This window comes from Prionailurus viverrinus, chromosome X (genome assembly GCF_022837055.1).
Source record: "Prionailurus viverrinus isolate Anna chromosome X, UM_Priviv_1.0, whole genome shotgun sequence".
NCBI classification, from domain to species: domain Eukaryota; kingdom Metazoa; phylum Chordata; class Mammalia; order Carnivora; family Felidae; genus Prionailurus; species Prionailurus viverrinus.
The window spans coordinates 3,476,295-3,495,006 of record NC_062579.1 but is presented as its reverse complement, the minus strand read 5'-3'; the positions used below and the strand labels follow the sequence as shown (position 1 = coordinate 3,495,006).

Genomic DNA, 18,712 nt, shown 5'->3' with positions numbered 1-18,712 from the left:
TTCGTGAGTTCACGCCCCGGGTCAGGCTCTGCGCTGACAGCTCAGAGCCTGGAGCTGCTTTAGACTGTGTGTCTCCCTCTGTCTCTGCTCCAAATATTAGTCATACAAAACTCAGTGCTTCTGGATTGTGTCTGCTTAATGTGCAAACATGTTTCTGTACGTTCTGACCTTGAATTACCTCAGAAATTAGGAAGACCGGAAAGACGTGAGTTTGAGCTGGACATGAGCTAAACGAAACGTGACACCAGCTGAGTTCTGGTCACGATACTATATTCAAAAACAAGCAAACGATACGAAACCCTACAAAATGTGTGAACAAGTAGCTGGTCACCTCGTCAACCGTCTTCACCCTTCGGTTCTCACCACGGCGTGCCCACTGTTGGCCAACTGGTCAGCATGCTTCCGTATCACCTGCCTTCTTCACATATTCACACCTCAAGGGGATGACTACTCGGCCAAAAGTATCATGTGCCCAGAGTAATGAAAACACCACCTACTTTAAACTCTAAACGCACGTGGTCCCCCTATTTAATGACCGCAAGCCTAAGTCACCAATGAGACGACCTCTACGTTCTCCTGTACACACGTTGGAGCCGGCACGGCTGAGGAAGAGAAGCAGCCGTGAACCGTGAGGTCGTGACCTGAGCCATCCAGGCACCCCAATTCAGGTCTTCTGCCTCTGGGGTCATGCGCCCCTATCCCCACAGTTCACTGTTAGGCAGGAAGAGACTAGATGGGACCTCGTGGGGCTGGTGGAAAACCGCCTCGGGCATCCAATCTAAGATGACAGAGGAGGGGCGCCTGGGTGGCTCAGTCCATAAAGCATCCGACTGTAGCTCACGTCATGATCTCATAGTCCATGAGTTCAAGCCCCACATCCGGCTCTCTGCTGTCAGTGCAGAGTCTGTTTCGGATCCTCTATCTCCCTTTCTTGCTCTCTGTCCCTCCCCAACTCGTGCTGTCTCTCCTTCCTCAAAAATAAATTAAAAAAAGAGGCAAGAGGAGATGACCACTGCCGGCAGAATGCACACACGACAGGCAGAAATTTGGGTGTTTTCAAAGATGGGGTTTTTGCAAAATGGTGGGGGAACAGAAATGACAGAATACAGGATAGATTACTTCTGTACTTTTTTTAGATCTCTTTTTCATTCTGTTGCTTCAAGTTTGTTTGTTTATTTTGAGAAAGAGTGAGCCCGAGCAGGGGAGGGGCAGAGAGAGAGAAAGAGGATCCCAAGCAGGCTCTGCACTGTCAGCGCAGAGCCCGAAGCGGGGCTCGAACTCACAAACCGCGAGATCACGACCTGAGATGAAACCAAGAGTCGGATGCGTCACCCACTGAGTCGCTCAGGTGCCCCTCAAAGAGCTTTACAAAAGCTAGAGAGAAAGCTGAATCCGACAGGCTTGTGAGGATGAAGTCAGTTCAAAGCGAGAGACGGGACGGAGGCGATCCCGGCAGGATCCCGGGAGACGGGGAGGGCACCCACCTCGTTGATGCTGATCTCGGCCTCCACATACTGAAGTCCCTTCTGCAGGATGGAGATGAGGGCAGCTGGCGGCACTAGCGTCCCATTGATGTTGGACTGGCTGATGTGGCTCTCAATACCGAACGTGAACGCCGAGTGGGAAAAACCTGCCGCGACAGAGAGGGAAGCCGGGGTTTCGCGAGGCCCGAAGGCGGCACCACCACCGAAGTCGAACGTGCCTCGTTAGCGGGGGCACACGTGGCCGTGGGACGCCCAGCTTCGGGTCTGGGGAGAAGCGGAGGGACGGGCAGGGCGGAAGGGATACAGCAGGGTTAGACCTGCTTGCAGGGGACGGAGACACAGCTTGAGAGGTAGAGCCATTTCGGCGTTAAGAGCCAAACAGAGCCCAGCGTGCCCTGGCTAAACGTTGTGCCAGTGCACCTCTGGGCTTCCTCTCCGCCTTCCATCAGTCCCTCTGGAGCTCCCCGTCCCCGAGTGCCCCCTGACCCCACTGCAGCGCACACAGGGCACCTGTCTTTAGCCGGGCTCCGAGCGCTCAAGGTGGCTGGGGGTAAAGGAACCACACAAGCAAACATCCGAAGAAAAGGAGGCTGTTCTGGACCCGCTGCGGTGGCTTGAGCTGTTTCATCTGATAACTGGTCGTTATTAGAGATGCCAGCTCCACCACCCTTCCCTCAACACTCGTCGGTCAGGGTGGTGGTTCCGGAACGCAGCAGACAACTCCGGTTCCAGGAGGGGCGGCAACAACGCAGGGCAGAGGGCAGGAGCACTCATGACCCACGTGGGTCCTAGGGCGATGGGGAACCCACAGTGGCCCTTCCTCAAGGACAGTAAGGGGGCATCTTACTGCCGGAGTCCGCGGCTGATGCAGCCCTTCTCCACGAGGGGGCAGCCCAGTCTGCTGGGGGTACCGCGTTCACCTTGCTCGGTGTGGGGAGGCCACGGGTGCCGGGGAGCTGGGAATCCTTGTAGGGTGGAGGCTGTGTGAATAACAGGGACCCCTATGCTCGGCTCCCAGGCTGTGGGTGCGGTGGGGCCAAAGGCACTTGTGACTCTGAACTCTCTCACCATTTATACTGTGGGAAGAGAAGGGAGCAGTTCTGGGGTGAAGCGTCTACCTGCCGGCCGCCCTGCCCACCGTTCACACGGCAATGCTGGAGTGTCCCCGGCGTCTGCGTGTCCCATAAGGCTGGACCCTTCGGACCTGTCTCAGAGTTACCCCCTTGGTGTGGCTTCTCCTGGGCTGGGCCAGCCCCCCCGCCCCCTGCTTGTGGGGGTCCTGCAAACCCTGCTCTCAGGGGGGTGTCCCCAGGCAGCACGACCCATCCCCGCTGGCTCGTCCTACGTGCGGCCCTCCAGCACGCGACTCCTCGGGGTCCCTGCCGCCCTCCCTCCCGCGGCTACAACGCCACCTTCACCCGCCACGCCGACGGCGGTGGCAGTGAGCAGGCCCGGCCTCCGTCGGATTCCACACGGCAGGCCCTGTGCCTCGCGCAGGCAGCACCCGAACAGCCGAGGCAATAACCACGGTGCTCAGCAGATGGGAATGTTCCTCCGTGAAAGGAGGCTTCCTGTGTGTGCGGCCTCCTCTCCTTTCTCTATTCTCCACTCCTCCTCCACCCAGGCCTGTCGGCTCCCCAGTGCCCGATTATAAAGAATATATAAAACGTGGACTTTATTTCACAGAGTCGTATGGTAGCCGCTGTTGGTTTTACAATCCGCTGCACAGAGGCTGTGAACTGCCTCGCACAACTGTAAGCACCTAACTGAGGCCGCACCTAACTGCCCCTCCGAGGCCCTCCCCGCGGGCTGCCCCCCCAGCCTGCTCTTCTCCCTCCTCCTATGTGTCCCCCATCCCTGTGGCCATAACACAACCCCCACTCCCTCCCCCTCCCCTGTGGCCATAACACAACCCCCACCCCTCCCCCACCACACCCCTGTGGCTATAACACATCCCCCACCCTCTCCCCTACCCCTGTGGCCATAACACAACCCCACCCCCTCCAGTGGCCATAACACAACCCCCACCACTCCCCTGTGGCCATAACACAACCCCACCCCCTCCAGTGGCCATAACACAACCCCCACCACTCCCCCACCACACCCCTGTGGCCATAACACAACCCCCTCTCCCTCCCTCTCCCCTGTGGCCATAACACAACCCCCACCCCTCCCCCACCCCACCCCTGTGGCCATAACACATCCCCCACCCTCTCCCCCACCCCTGTGGCCATAACACAGCCCCCACCCCCTCCCCCACCCCTGTGGCCATAACACAACCCCCACCCTCTCCCCCACCCCTGTGGCCATAACACAACCCCACCCCCTCCAGTGGCCATAACACAACCCCCACCTCCTCCGGTGGCCATAACACAACCCCCACCTCCTCCGGTGGCCATAACACAACCCCCACCCCCTCCGGTGGCCATAACACAACCCCCACCCCCTCCAGTGTTAACCAGTGACTATATCCTGAGTCTCGGCCCTGCTTTCGGCCCTGCTAGAAATCTTATCTCCAAGCTTTCATCTGTCAGGTTGCCAGCGGTGTAGATGGAAAACCCCAGGTGAGTGGATAGAGCAGGGGCAAGTAGATTCCTGGCCTGACTCGCTCTTGCCTGGGGTCCTCACCATATACCCCGGGCCACAGTGATCTGTCCGTCTCACAAACTCCTGACTCTCCCTGCCTGCTGACCCCACTCACCCGGCTCCTGCCTTCTCCTCCATCTGCGGTCTCGACCAGCTAAGGGCACGGGACACTGGATTTCGAGGGCCATTTCTTATTCTCCTGGTTGGTATCTTCAAAGGGCCTTGTGCAAGGAATTGCACGAATAATAACAACGATAGGCAGGCCTTGTGTGGTGCGTCCTCTCCACCAGGCACCGCTCCAACAACTCGCCACGCCTTCCCTTAAAGCCTCTTGGGAACGCTCTGCCTCGCTTCCCCAAGCGCGACTTCCCCTTTTACAGGCCAGGTCTTGAGATCCCTCCAGGAACCCACAGGCCCCAGACACTTGGCTGGGGCTGAGAGCCAAACCCGGGCAGTGGGAAACCACTCTTAGCCTCCTTGGTGACTCGACCTAAAAACACCTACTGATGCCATAATCAGAGCACAGCACGGAGAGCAGACAAGGTTCCCAAGAAGAGGTCAGTCTCAATGACTAAGGGGCAACACCAGAAGAGAGGTCAAGCTTCTGGTGTATGTCTTAGTTCCTACAGCCGGCAGCTGTAACAAAATCCCACAGACTGAGGGGCTTACAAACAACAGACACTTATTCCTCATGCTTCTGGAGGCTGGGAAGTCCAAGATCAAGGTGCCAGACAGACCTGGTGTCTGGTGAGGGCTGCTCTCCGGTTCATAGACAGCCGTCTTTTCTGTGTCCTCACACGGCAGAAGGGGCGAGCTAGCTCTGGGTGGGGGCGGGGGTGGGGGTCTCCTTTAAAAGGACACGAATCCCATGCGTGAGGATTCCATCCTCACAACCTAACCACCTCCCAAAGGCCCCACCCGCTAACACCATTGACAGCGGGGGGGTCAGGATTTCAACTTAGGAATTCAGGTGGGGACGCGAAATGCAGAGTATTTCCTTCCTCTGTCCCTTCTTTCTTCATCTTCCAGACACCAGCCACAGAACTGCCACTTAAGGCACACAAAATCGCAGGTTCCAACCGCATTACTTCCTTTAACCAAACCTGGGCACTCTGTGCCCACTATCTCTACAGGGCAGCTGCTCAGTTGCTGTGGTTATCGCCTTACACACGAGAAGAGTAAATATTGGAGAAATCAGGTAAGTGGTTCAAGGCTCACGCACACAATGCAGTAAATGTCACCTCCAGACTGTATGACTCCAGGATTCGCCGTTTCACCCGCCCCCCTCCGCCACCCCCCGTGACACCCACAAGCGCAGGAACCAGAATTCTCAGCTCCTCTGGGTGGATGCCACCTCCGTTCCCAGGCGGGACACGCTGGCGGTTCCCGGTGCCACACGGGCAACGTGCGAAGGACGAGGTGCAAGCTCACGTCTAACTCAACGCCCGTCCTTGATGTCCTTCTGCATCTGGGGGCTTAAATGCTGCCACTGAGGTTTCGTTGCCCGAGTTTCTGATCTCTCTCCGTGATAACGCTTTGCAACGTATATCGCACTGCTAGAAGGTGGCGAGGACAACGTTCAGTGAAGACGTGTTGCAAGACAGGGATGAAGCAGTGAAGATTAACCCAAGCGGCGGGAATCTAAGACTGCAAAGAGCGTGGGCGAGGAATCGTGACAATGAACTTCCCCTGCTGAAGCAAAGTGACCGAGCAGATAAAGGTATACGGGAGTGCCATGACCTTGAACACGTGTCATTGAAACTTGTGTCCCCTACTAGAGGGCACAGGAAATCATGACTGGAAACCAGATATCTTCAGAAACACATGCGGTATTGTTCCACGTCACTGCTGACACGAGTCCCTCCTATTTGCTTAGATTTACATTAGCTGCCGGGACGCCTGGATGGCTCCCTCGGTAGAACATGCAACTCGTGATCTCAGGGTACTGAGTTCAAGCCCCACGTTGGGCATGGAGACTACTTAAAAATAAATAAATACATAAGTAAATAAATAAATAAAATCACCTTAGCTTCATTTCTTTGGGCAAATCTATGCACGGCCTCTCAATGTTTTTGGTTTCTTTTTGGTTTGGGTTTTTTTATTTTCCTTAATCCATTTGTTTTTAAGACTTCCTTCTTGCAGGAGGGCCAGGTGGAGAAAATGTCAGCAACAGGCGGACCACTGGGTCTGCCCTCGATCCCCCATGAGTGCCTGGGCCAGGTCACTTCATTTGGCTGGCCTCTGTTTCCTGTTCTTTGGTATGGGGTTAGCAAGGACCTCAAGGAGCTGATGAGAGAAGCAGCTGTGACAGTGTCACGGCCGACACACGGTTTTCAATCTAGAGAAGACCACGAACCCGCAGACGCGTTCTTTCTCCACCTCTCCTCATTTGTGCAGTGAGGACACTGGACGAAGCAGTCACTCGCACACTTTGCAGTCCTGATGCTCATTGGTGGTGGAACAGAGAGACGTTCACAGACTACGCAAGCAAGGCCTGCTTGAGCACCTGGTCTCAGGCCACGGCCGCCCAGGTGCTGTGAGAGGCGCCATCTTGGAAGACTGGCGTCTCCAGACTGGATGCCTCTCCCCCGGGGGGGGGGGGGGGCCACACTCGACGGTGCCAGCGCTGCTCTCTCCCCAGCTGGGCTGCAAGGCTAATGAGCGCATTCACCTCCAGTCTGCCTGAGACGTAGGACTTCTGGGCTTTCTGCCTCTTCGGCTTTCCTGCAGCTTTTGATGTACGTCTTCTTCCGCCCAAGGGGACACGCATACCAACAAAGCAGTGGTATCAATGACAGAGACAGAAACACTCAGGACTGGCTCAATGGCAGGTGTGGAAGTTGTTACGAACAACTTCCGAAGAACAGGAAACAGAGGCCCAGCCAAATGAAGGGGAACAGAGAGCTCGGTGGCACCTCGATGGAAGAGCTGCGTGAGGGCAAAGCATTAGTGCCCCCGCTGCCTAACCCTCGGCCGGCCTGGAGTCATTACTGAAGCCAGCAGGCCTGCTGCCTAGGAAGAGGCATCCCCACTACCTCTCTCGACAGCAGGACTTCTCAGTCGTGGCATGACTGACGTCGGAGCCACATCATTCCTTGTCGCGGGGACCGCTGTCCTGTGCCCCGCAGGGTGTTGAGTAGCACCCCTGGGCTCCCCCCACCGGATGCCAGTGGCGCCCCCCTCCCAGTCTTGACAGCCCACAGTGTCTCCAGGTACTGCCTGGTTGACCCTGCCATGCTTGAAACCAGTGACCTGAGGAAGTAACCCTCAAGAGACACTATCTGTGGTCCACTCCCATTTCCGCTCGATTTCGAAACCCAACAGGTACAGAGCTGCCGGTGAAAATCAAGCCACCCTCTCTCTCTATGCGATGGGGGTCACAGAATTCAGATAACACACAACGATGCGGACCAGCCACTGAGCTGAAAATGTTTCCTAGGAGCCAAAAAGGGTGTGATCATGATAAACTGGGAAAGCTTTAAATTTGTTTTTTTTTTCAACGTTTTTATTTATTTTTGGGACAGAGAGAGACAGAGCATGAACGGGGGAGGGGCAGAGAGAGAGGGAGACACAGAATCGGAAACAGGCTCCAGGCTCCGAGCCATCAGCCCAGAGCCCGACGCGGGGCTCGAACCCCCGGACCGCGAGATCGTGACCTGGCTGAAGTCGGACGCTTAACCGACTGCGCCACCCAGGCGCCCCATACTGGGAAAGCTTTAAAATAAGCGCTACGTTTTAGACGAAGCACGCAAGACCTTCGAGAGTAAAGTGCTTTCCATCTTCCTCGTGAGAGAGGGAAACAGCGTGAGCATGAATTGGTCTCGCCCAACTAGGCAATAAAACGAGAATTAAAACAAACCGAGCGCTCGTTTTCTGTTTCTTGCCCTCCCCACGCCGCTAAACCATACCTCTCTCACAAATGGCTTCCCACACCACTTGAGTTAGCTGTACAGTGAACCATTCTGCCTGCTTAACGTCGGCCTGACGCATCAGCAAAGCCCGCTGGATTATCACTCGCCGGCCCTTAAAAATCCTGATTTGGCAGGGAGACGCAGACACGGAACGCCAGGCAGATGTGGGGTTGGTTTTCCGTCTTTAGCTGAAACAGATACCAAGGGCCCCAATCTGAGGCATCTTTGAAAGCAGAGTCTTTATTAAATACTTAATGAGCCTGGAATACAGACATCCACCCGAAGCCCACGCACGGCACGTTTATTTCGAACTGTCTCGATCGGGGGAAGGCCAAGCCTGGCCCACTGCTTGTATCTGCAAATAAAGTTTTATCGGAATAAGGCTACGCCCACGAGTTGATACACTGTGTGTCACTGCTTGCGTGCGTGCGAGGACGGCAGAGCCAGCCGAGTATCTGCAACGGACAGGCTGGCCCACGAGGCTGAACATAGTTACAACCTGCAGCTTTATGGGAAAAGGAAGCCAACTTGATCCTGTGTGCGCATGGGCGCACGTGCACGTGCACGTGCAGAAAAAGAAACGTCACGACCTCCTAGATGCTTTTCACTCCTTCCTGCTGTGGACTCAATGTCCGTCTCCCCTCAATCCCTACGTTGAAACCCACTCCATGCGGCAATGGTGTTAGGAGGCGGGGCCTCTGGGTGGTGATTAGGTGATGAGGGTGAAGTCTTCATGAAAGGGATTAGTGCCCTTCTATCAAAGAGGCCCCCAGAGCTCCTGTGCCCGCTTCCCGTCCGTGTGGGATCCGGTCATCCCACGGAGACCATCCGTGAAGCAGGCGGCGGGCCCTGAGCAGACACCCCACCTGCCGGTCCGCCGGTGGAGGACATCCCGTCTACGAACTGTGAGAAAGCAGCCTCTGTGTAGAAGCCACTCGGTCCGCGGGATTCTGCGACCGCAGCCCAAAGGCACGGACACCCGCTTCCCCTGTGCCTGACCGCGTGGAGGTCAACAGCAGCAGGCGGGGCCTCCTTCTCGCTAGGCAGTGGCAGACAAAACTGTCACCCTAACGGCACCCATTCGCCACGGGGACTCCGGCTTTCCTGCTCGAAGCGGCTAGAGCCCGCAGGCTGGGCAAGCCCCGCACCTCAGCAGGCGCCTCAAAGCCCCTCAGACGGTGCCGCGGGGCCGGGGCCATGTCTCCGAGCTTCCCCTGGAAGGCACAGACAGGAAGCGGAGGGGGCGCCTGGGCCGGAAACACGTGGCTGCTCGGCTAGAGGATGACCCTGCTTATTCCGGTCTCTTGGTCCAGAATACTGGTTTGTGGGTCTCGAGTGAGGGCGATTCTGTCCCCCAGAGGGAGACCTTGGCCATGTCTGCAGATACGTTCGGTTGTCACAGGTGTGTGTGGGGGGCGGGGAGGGTGCTGCTGGCATCTGGCAGGTAGAGACTAGGGACGCTCAGCATCACACAAGGCACAGGACGGCTCCCATGACAGAGTGACGGGGGCCAAATTTCAACAGCCGGAGGTTGAGAAACCCTGCTCTCGAGTACCCCCTGTTCACCGCTCCTGACACCTGCTTATTAGTCACCACGGCTGTGGCCAGGCGTCCTTGCTGCCCAGAGGCCTATCTCGTCCCCTCAGGAGGAAACGACTTCAGTCTCTCCTGAGATGCCGCGGCCCCTGCACAAAGCACTCTCTGCGTTCGTGCATCTCCCAGCTACCAAGAAGACGCTCCCTGCCTACAGGCAGCCCATCTGGATTCCCTCCATCACGCACAGAGCAGCCTCCTCGGGGACAGCCCCCGCGGCTCACGACGGGTTTGTGTCAAGGAAGCTGAAGGAAAGCTAAAAGAAACCATTGGGGTGGATGTAGACGAAGGGTGGTAAGAAACTGAACAAAACGGAGTCCTTGCTATTTTCAGAGTGGAGCTTGACGGAGAAGGACAAGAATTAAGGGAGTAGGTACAACAGCAAAACAGAAGGAAAACGGGTTCTAAACAAAGATGACGGTGCCATACGAGGGGCAGTTCTGGGTATACGCTGGGTATACGCGAGGAGCACTGCTGGGTATATGCACACCTGAAGTGAAAAATTATGATGTTATTTGAGAACAAGAATAAAGGTAATGATATTCGGTGCTTATTACGTGGATTGGCCCTCTCCAAGAATTAGCTCAGAGAGCTGGCAGCAGCCTATGAGTTCGTCATATTGACTCCGTGTAAGCGATGGGGGAAACTGAGTCACAGAGCAGGTAAGCGATTCCCCCAAGGGCACGCAGCCAGCAACTGGCCATCTGACCGACTCCACGCTCTTCACTCACAACACCACACACTCCCGAAACCTCGAAATGATTCAGACAGACTTTAGAAAAGAGGAAGAAGGTCGTCTAGTTCAGCGATATGATTTCTAGTACATCTTTTAGCCAAGTGAGTTGCAAACAGGTTCTATGTTGCAAAAACTAGGCTGAATGCTTTCTGTGTTACAAAAAGCAAACAAGGATGAATTGTATCTTTCAGACACACTCCCCTGATGAGAGCTGCCTTTGGAATAAGAGTGACGGCAAACAACCAAAATCAGACGCAGCGAGGGAGGAACATGGTGCTGTTTCTTTGTGCGTGTGAAGTCGGCACTCTTCAGCAGGTGCTACAGGGCCTGGGTCCGCCCTCCGCGGCGCTCTGGCTTCCTTTTCTGACGACCAAACAGGTACAATTAAATGATCTCCAAGGTCTCTTTCAAACCTAAGATTCTGGGTAGAGGGAAAAAGGGACCTCGCCGTCCCACCAAACCCACAGGGCTTTAATTTAAAGAGGTGACTGAGCGGCCACCCAGAGGGGTTCAGGCCATGGAAAGAATGGATCACTTACAAGTCCCGAAAGAAGGGGTCTCACCACACCACACGGGGCCACGTGCAGGGACCGGGAAGCAGGAGAAGACGGAGGACAGGACATTCCTGGGACTACACTTTCACCAGTATAACGGAGAGGCGGTAGCGAGGTGGGGATGTCCCCAGGGGACAGGAAACCAGGCAGTTGAGAGTCTGTGGTTGGGAGGTTTGTAAAACGACTCGAGTGTGCCTGCGAAGGCCGTCCTGTGAGGGACGGGTGAACGGGAACGGCCTTGGCCGCTGGGAGGGCCCTGTGTTTCGGGGGTGCCCGACGGCCACCGGCTAAAGCACGGATCCACTCTCCACGGCTCCGGGGCAGGGATTTTGCAAGAGTCATTCTGAAGACAGAACCAGGGACCGCTCATTTATCATGGAGCACTTCCTTTCCTTTCTTCGAATATCGACATTCCTGTAACATCCCTATCCACGGGGGAATCAATATTTCCTGGATCGTAAAAGTTTGTGCAACACGACGGCAGCTGTCTGGCAAGCGGCGGTCTTCCTCTCGGGGTGGGGACGGGGGTGACTTAAGGTGGTGGGGGCGGGGCGGGAGCTGACAAAAACAGATGGAAGGGAGGCCAAGGGTCGCGACATGCTAGCTGGGTCACATAAATCAGACACGCAAACACACAGACACACACACGGAGCGAGAAGCTGTCAACGCAAAAGGTGACAGAATAAGAAAACACGCACCCTCACATCTTTGGAAGCTAATTTGCGGTCGGTTCACTTCTCCTGTTTGGAAGTGATGGATTCGTCTCGCCAGACGGTTACATCTGCGGCCCAAGGAGCAATTCTCACCGAACGAAAACCCTACTTTTACCCGTGGTAAAAAGCACAAAACTACGTGGAGAATTCTTTTGGACCGTGTCTTAATCGCCGCATGTGCTCCTATCAGCTTTACATTCAACCTCTTTATATATACGTGCGAATATAACACCACATGTGTGTGTGTATATATGTGTCTATATAAAATCCTCAAGACCGAGCCCTCACCTTCTCTCCCAATTCTCTGACATTCTGCCACAGAAAACTTGAGTGCAGCGAGAACGTTTTTATGGGCTGCAGACCTGTTCTAGACGACCCGCACAACATGGAATTTGGTGTAAAATGGACCGTCTTGGATGGCGCCCAAAAGAAATACCAGAAGGACCTCGTTAAAATAGGGTTTCACTTATAACATCTGGCCCGGACCCCAAGGGTGGCGGCTGAGTCCAGCACGGGCCTCTGACCAGTGCAGACCGTGAGGCCTGCCAAGATTTTAATATCCTCTCAACATGGGAAACATCCAGGAGGGGAAAGCATTAGTCAGGTTATAAACGAAGGTTGTTACTTCCTCCCAACAACTGGCCGGGGCAGAGGCGGCCCCGAGAGCGGCTCACAGAGCTGCGTGCGCTCAGCCTTCCAGAGCGTCGCGGGACCTCCAGGCGCAAACATACCGCCTGCTGGCAACCCCAGCCCCCGCGAGTCTGAACCCTCATGGATCTGTTATTTGGAAATTGGGAAACAGACGAGCACAGAAGCCAAGCCAGAGATTTGTAATGGAGAGCGTCATTAAAAATTACAAAAAAAAAAAAAAAACCCAAAAAACTTATGGGGGCGCCTGGGTGGCTCAGTCAGTTGAGCGTCCGACTTCAGCTCAGGTCATGATCTCGCGGTCCATGAGTTCAAGCCCGGGATCGGGATCGATGCCGACTCTCTCTGTCCCTCCCCACACGCTCCCTCTCTCTCAAAAATAAATAAACATTTAAAACATTTTTTTTAATTTTTTAAAAAATTATGACGTGGGGAAAACACAGAGAAAGCAATCTGGAAGACAGAGGAAATAACTCACATAACTACACTTGAATAACTAAACCTGATACAACCAGTGTTCTCATGTAGGAGAATTTCTTCCAGCCCCCTTTGTCCCTGCAAATTAGTCTGTATGTTAATTCTTACGATCGCAGAATTCCGCGTTGCTGCTTCTTTACCTAACGCAAGGTAAGCACGTCCCCTGGTCGCTAAGTGGACTTGACGGCCACCATTTGGCCAGATTCTCCGTGTTCCCCCGTCCTTTGCTCCCACAACCTCCAGATTTACTGCCAAAGACGAATCCGTGGCTTCCACACGGACAGGGCTCCAGCCTTCAGCCGCCTGGCGCTCAGCTGCTGAACCACCTTCCCAGTCCTTTCTGGTCCTTCCTCTCATTCTGCATCCTTTGTCGCCCCCGGCAAGGGGGTCCTCGTCCCCGAACCCTCAGGGCCTTCTTCAAGCCAGCCTCTTGACTGTGCTCGACGCGTCCTCCTTGGCTTGCTCGCAGAACTGTAGCTCAGGTCGCAGCTCCAATGCCACCTTCTCTCCGTGTGCTTTCCTGGGGTCCTGGGGTCCCTTCGCGTGCACCTCCGGTGTTACATTTATCAGCCTCTGACAGGCGACCGTTAACCAAAACAAGCCTCCGTCCTCATCTGTGCGTCCACACTCGCACATAGGTAGGGCACTGCCGCTAACAAAGGACAGGCCCTCGGGAGGAGGAACCGAAAATCACGCCAACTGCTCTATTCCAGGACATCAAGGCCTCCCTGATGGCACCCAGACCTCCGATGTTATCCCAAATTCACTCTCATCGCACAGGGGTGAACACTTTCAAATCTAAGTTCTTTTTTAAATTTTTTTTAATGTTCACTTATTTTTCAGAGAGACAGAGCTTGAGCGGGGGAGGGGCAGAGAGAGAGGGAGACAGAGGATCCGAAGCAGGCTCCGGGTTCCGAGCTGTCAGCACAGAGCCCGACGCGGGGCTCGATCCCATGAGATCACGACCTGAGCCAAAGCTGGACACTGAAGTGACTGAGCCACCTGGGCGCCCTGTACAATCTAACTTATTTATTTTAACGTGTATCACGCAAATGCGACTATAGGCACATCTCAGGAACGGTTTCACCTTAAGGAAAATATAATAAATGTTAATAAAGCGTGGCAAAAATGACGCGCAGACAGCTGAGGCTGGGAAATATGCACGTCGACGTGGGAGGGCGCAAAGGTCTGCAGAGGGACAGAGACGTACGGAACATGCACCACACGCACGGGGGGCTGCAGGGGAGAGGCGGAAGCAGTGCCCGCGTTCTCTGCGGGGTCTTGTATAGAAGCCAGCACACGACATCCTGGCGGCCAGGTCTGGCCCCTCACCTGCTTTTGTACAGAAAGGTGCCCTGGACCACAGCTGCTGTCATGCACGTATCTAAAATGTCTGCTTGGGTGCCAGAAAGACATGAGCAGCTGGGCCAGAGACTAAGCTCTAGAGAACATTCTCTCCACCCTGATCTAGGGGAGAGACCTGGATGAGAGGGCAGAGCCGAGAAGGGCCGAAGAAAGCGAGCCTGGATCCCACAACTTGTTTTCTGAGGCCGGCAAAGCCCAAGACCCAAACCTGACGAGGACCCTGGGAAAGGACCTTCACACCCCAGCCTCTCTCCCTCGGGTAACCGCGAATATACCAGACCCAGCATTAACACACCAGATTCGGCAATACGGAGAAAGGACGACATGTCCGGGCCAGGCAGGGCCCATGCCAGGAATGCAGGCTTTCACGTCAGCAAGCGAATCAGTGAATTCCCCACAGTAACAGAGTCAAGAAAAATCATTCAAGAGAGGAAGATTCAGGAGCCAGATGGCCCGCTCCGAGTGCTGCCTCTGTGACTTCCCAGCGAGGGGCCTGGGGCCAGGGGCTGCCTCCTTGGGGCACTGGTTTTCTCACCTGTACGCAGAAATGAAGCTGCACCTGCTTGCTGTGGGTTAAAGGTTTTCTCGGTCGAGGGCTTAGAATCCTGCCTGACACAGTGACTGTGCCCAGGAACGTCAGCTCAGTTGCTACAATGGAGCCGTGACGATGGGGACAGGAGCACCGCTGGCAAGAAACGCCGAGTGGCCGGCTGGCAGACGAGCGGGTGACAGAACAGACAACGGAGGCAGGAGAGAAGATACGAGGGGAAGTCGGCAGACAATCTCTGGAGGGGAGGTCCGTGGTCAGGATGCGGCAACGGCGGTCGGCGGGATGGCATCAGGACGTGCCTGGCAGCGTGCAGCCGAAACGCCAGCGGGGAAGGCGAGAGAGGCTGGGGCGCCCAATGCAGAGGTTGGGGTGCACGCCAGGACTTGGGGAGAAAGCAGCGAGCTGACTTCAGACACAGACGCGGGAGGGAAAGGGAAAGGACGTCACCTCGGGGTCGGTGGCATCTACGAAGCAAGACAGCAGCGGTGGCCCCGGTAAAGTGACATTCAGTAACTCTGGGGAGAAGGGACAGTGTCGCGGCCGACACTGCGTACGACTGGCTCGTCTGTGTGGAAGGAAGGACGGGAACGGCAGGAAGTTGGCGGCAAATAAAATACACGAAGGCTGAACACGTTTCAGGTCCCATCGGAGCTTCAGAGGGGGCAGGCGTTAAACGTAATGGTGTCTCAACTCTGAAGACAGGCACCTTGCTAAGTGGCTGTTACGTCTCCGCGAAAAAAGGGAACTCGAACCATCCCAGACTTCTTCACGAAGTCACAGCACACACCTCATGGGCACCTTCAAAAGAATCGAAGGGTGGTGGTTTTGGGTTTTTTTTTAATGTTTGTTTTATTTTTGAGAGAAAGAGACACAGAGCATGAGCAGGGGAGGGGCAGAGAGAGAGGGAGACACAGAGTCTGAAGCAGGCTCCGGGCTCCGAGCTGTCAGCCCAGAGCCCGACACGGGGCTCGAAGCCACGAACCGCGAGATCGTGACCTGAGCCAAAGTCGGACGCTTAACCGACTGAGCCACCCGGGCGCCCCAAGACAATTTACATTGTTCTTTTTTTTTTTTTTTTTTAATTTTTAATGTTTATTTATTTTTGAGAGAGACAGAGCACAAGCAGGGGAGGGGCAGAGAGAGGGAGACACAGAACCCAAAGCAGGACCCAGGCTCCGAGCTGTCAGCACAGAGCCCGACGCGGGGCTCGAACCGACAAACCGCGAGATCATGACCTGAGCCCAAGTCAGACGCTTAACTGACTGAGCCACCCAGGCGTCCCCTAAAGGGCTTTATTGATGTTAATAACAATGGAAATTGTTTGGCAATATTGAGCAAGATACACATTTAAACAAGTGTAATTTACTTAAAAAAATTTTTTTAATGTTTATTTATTTTTGAGAGAGAAAGAGAGAGACAGAGAGAGAGAAAGGAAGAGGCAGAGAGAAGGGGAGACACAGAATCTGAAGTCGGCTCCAGGCTGTCAGCACAGAGTCCGACGCGGGACTCAAACCCACAAACCGCAAGATCATGACCTGAGCTGACATCAGGTTCTCAACTGACTGAGCCACCCAGGCACCCCTAAACAGCTATAGCTTATAAACAATCAAGCGATTTTCATTCTTTTTAAAGTGATTTTCATTCTAATTAGGCTTTTCCCCCTCTAACAAATCTATGAGCACAAGAATGGCAAATTTTGAATCTTAGCTTCTATGCACAAATTAGAACAGTAAACTCAGCAAGGACGACACAACTCAAATTGCACGGGAACCGGGGTGGTCATGATGTGATTATGAACGTCTGGGACACAGGAAAGACCAAGTTCACGATTCCACTTTGTCACTCTGAGTGGCCTTATGACCAAACCAAAAGAACAGTCTCGCAAAACAAATACACTTTTTGAACAAAGAGAAACTCCTCTGCAGCTATCAGCATCCCAAGAGGTTTGTAATACAACAATTCACACGCACGGGGGTGTTAGGCGGAGGTCCGGGGCCCTCCAGACTGTATCATGCAAAGGGAACACGGAGGTGCTTACGTGGTGGAGGAGTGTGAATTACGGATGCCCCAAAGCTGGCGAGGGGAACGTTTTATTCTTTTCTATGGAAAAGGCGTGGGTATCACATTCTCCAGCTACTTACCCGCCCCTACGTTTTCCAGTTGGTTGTTAATCAAAGTACGACATACACGCCGATTCAGAAACGACAGATATGGGTCCACAACCCAGCTTTAAACTCCGGGACGGTGGCGGGATGAACAGCCACCTATCTGCCAAGGTTTCCTTCTGTCCCTCTCAGCAGGTGCTGCCGGCTCACAGGACGGCTGCCCAGTGAAAACCCTGCACGCCCAAGCTCGTGTGCTCAGGACACTTCACAGGTGTCATTGCACATGCCAGGAGAATTAAGTGCCACTGAGCACATCCATGGGGACAGCACATCTGTACGTGTGAGCTTACCTTATGCTGGGCCACACCACACGCACTCTTCCCTTTTTTTTTTAATGTTTGTTTTTGAAAGAAAGAGAGACAGAGAGCAGGAGCAGGGGAGGGGCAGAGAGAGAGGGAGACAGAGTCCAAAGCAGCTCCAGGCTCCGAGCTGTCAGCCCAGAGCCTGATGCAGGGCTTGAACTCTCGAAATGCAAGATCATGGCCTGAGCTGAAGTTTGACACTTAACTGACTGAGCCACCCAGGCGCCCCTTCCCTTTTCTGATGCCAATCTGTTTCTTTCTCCCCTCAGCTTTACGGAGATAGAAGGGACCTGAGACATCCTGTCAGTTCAAGGCATACAATATGATGATCTGATACACACAGACACTGTGAAACGATGACCACAATCGGGTTGGTTAGGACCTCCATCACGTCACAGGGTTACGTCGATCTGGTGTGAGGAGAACGTTTACGGATTTAGTCTCTTAGTAACTTCCAAATATAACAATACACTACTGTGAACCATAGTCACCGTGCTGTACACTATGACCTATGTCTTTTTGCTACAATGAACTGCGAGCATAACTATTACGAAGCCCTGTGAACCCTCTTAGCGAATCGCAGTCTGAGGGTGGTCGTGGGACCCCCAGAGAGCACCAACACAAAAGCACTGCTCACGTCCACGGCGAATAGGAAGCAGGAGCTGTTACCGTTTCGCAGGACTTCAAAAGTCCTTTTACCCGCTAGTGATATGGACAGATTATTCAGGTCTTCTTTATTTACTATGTGATGAAACTAACAGTTGCCTTTATTATTTCTAAAGCAAAGGCTACCATTCCCTCAAAGAAACACTTGCCTTTACTGTTTCAGAAAGATCCTCTTTTTAAACAGGGACACACATTAGCAATGTAAAAGAGCCACTGCAGTCAAAATATATTTTTAGAGACTCAGCTGAACAATAAGCCCTGAACTTTTGTTTAAATTAAGAGAGCTGAACCATTTTCAAATGATTTCCCGAATCTGTGCAAACGTGTCTTGCATAAGAAGGCATTCCACAGTTCTAAGAAACACAGTGGAGCCTACCGGATAATTTGTCAGCTGCCAGGATTACAGTGGGCAAAGCTGCTTAATCATTTTTGTAGACAGAATTATTCACAAATATTAAGAGTAGCACCCTTTTCCTGGTTATGTAACCTCTTCAAGGGGAGACCAAAAAAAAAACTTAAGGGAAAGGCAGCTACTCCCAACTATTTTATTATCTGCTGCAAAATGCTTTGGCAGACTTTTGCCTTCCTCGAGGGCAAAAATACCCTGGAAAATTTTAATAAAAGCAAGGACTGCATTCTGCTCATTGTTAAAGTCTATTTGAGTTCTAAAACAGAAGGAATCAAAATACAGCCCAAGAAGATAAAGTGTGAAGAAATGAGAATTCCATTTACACTCCATTTACTAATAAAAGCAGTTGGGGTGGGGGTGGGGCGCCTGGGTGGCTCAGTCGGTTAAGCATCCAACTTTGGCTCAGGTCATGATCTCACAGTTTGTGGGTTCGAGCCCCACGTTGGGCTCTGGGCCAATAGCTCAGAGCCTGGAGCCTGCTTTGGATTCTTTGTCTCCCTCTCTCTGCCCCTCCCCTGCATATGCTCTGTGTCTCTCTCTCTCTTTGGCTGTG

At 53.8% G+C, this 18,712-nt stretch overlaps 1 protein-coding gene across 2 annotated transcripts in view; it reads right to left on the bottom strand.

Annotated features, from left to right (window-relative positions):
• TBL1X (transducin beta like 1 X-linked) overlaps positions 1 to 18,712 on the bottom strand; it is a 234,053-nt gene that overhangs the window by 26,629 nt on the left and 188,712 nt on the right. For both annotated transcript variants that reach the window (XM_047843777.1, XM_047843778.1), the window contains one exon: positions 1,485 to 1,630. In XM_047843777.1, coding sequence (XP_047699733.1) covers positions 1,485 to 1,630 — 146 coding nt within the window. The remainder of the gene's footprint in view (positions 1 to 1,484; positions 1,631 to 18,712) is intronic.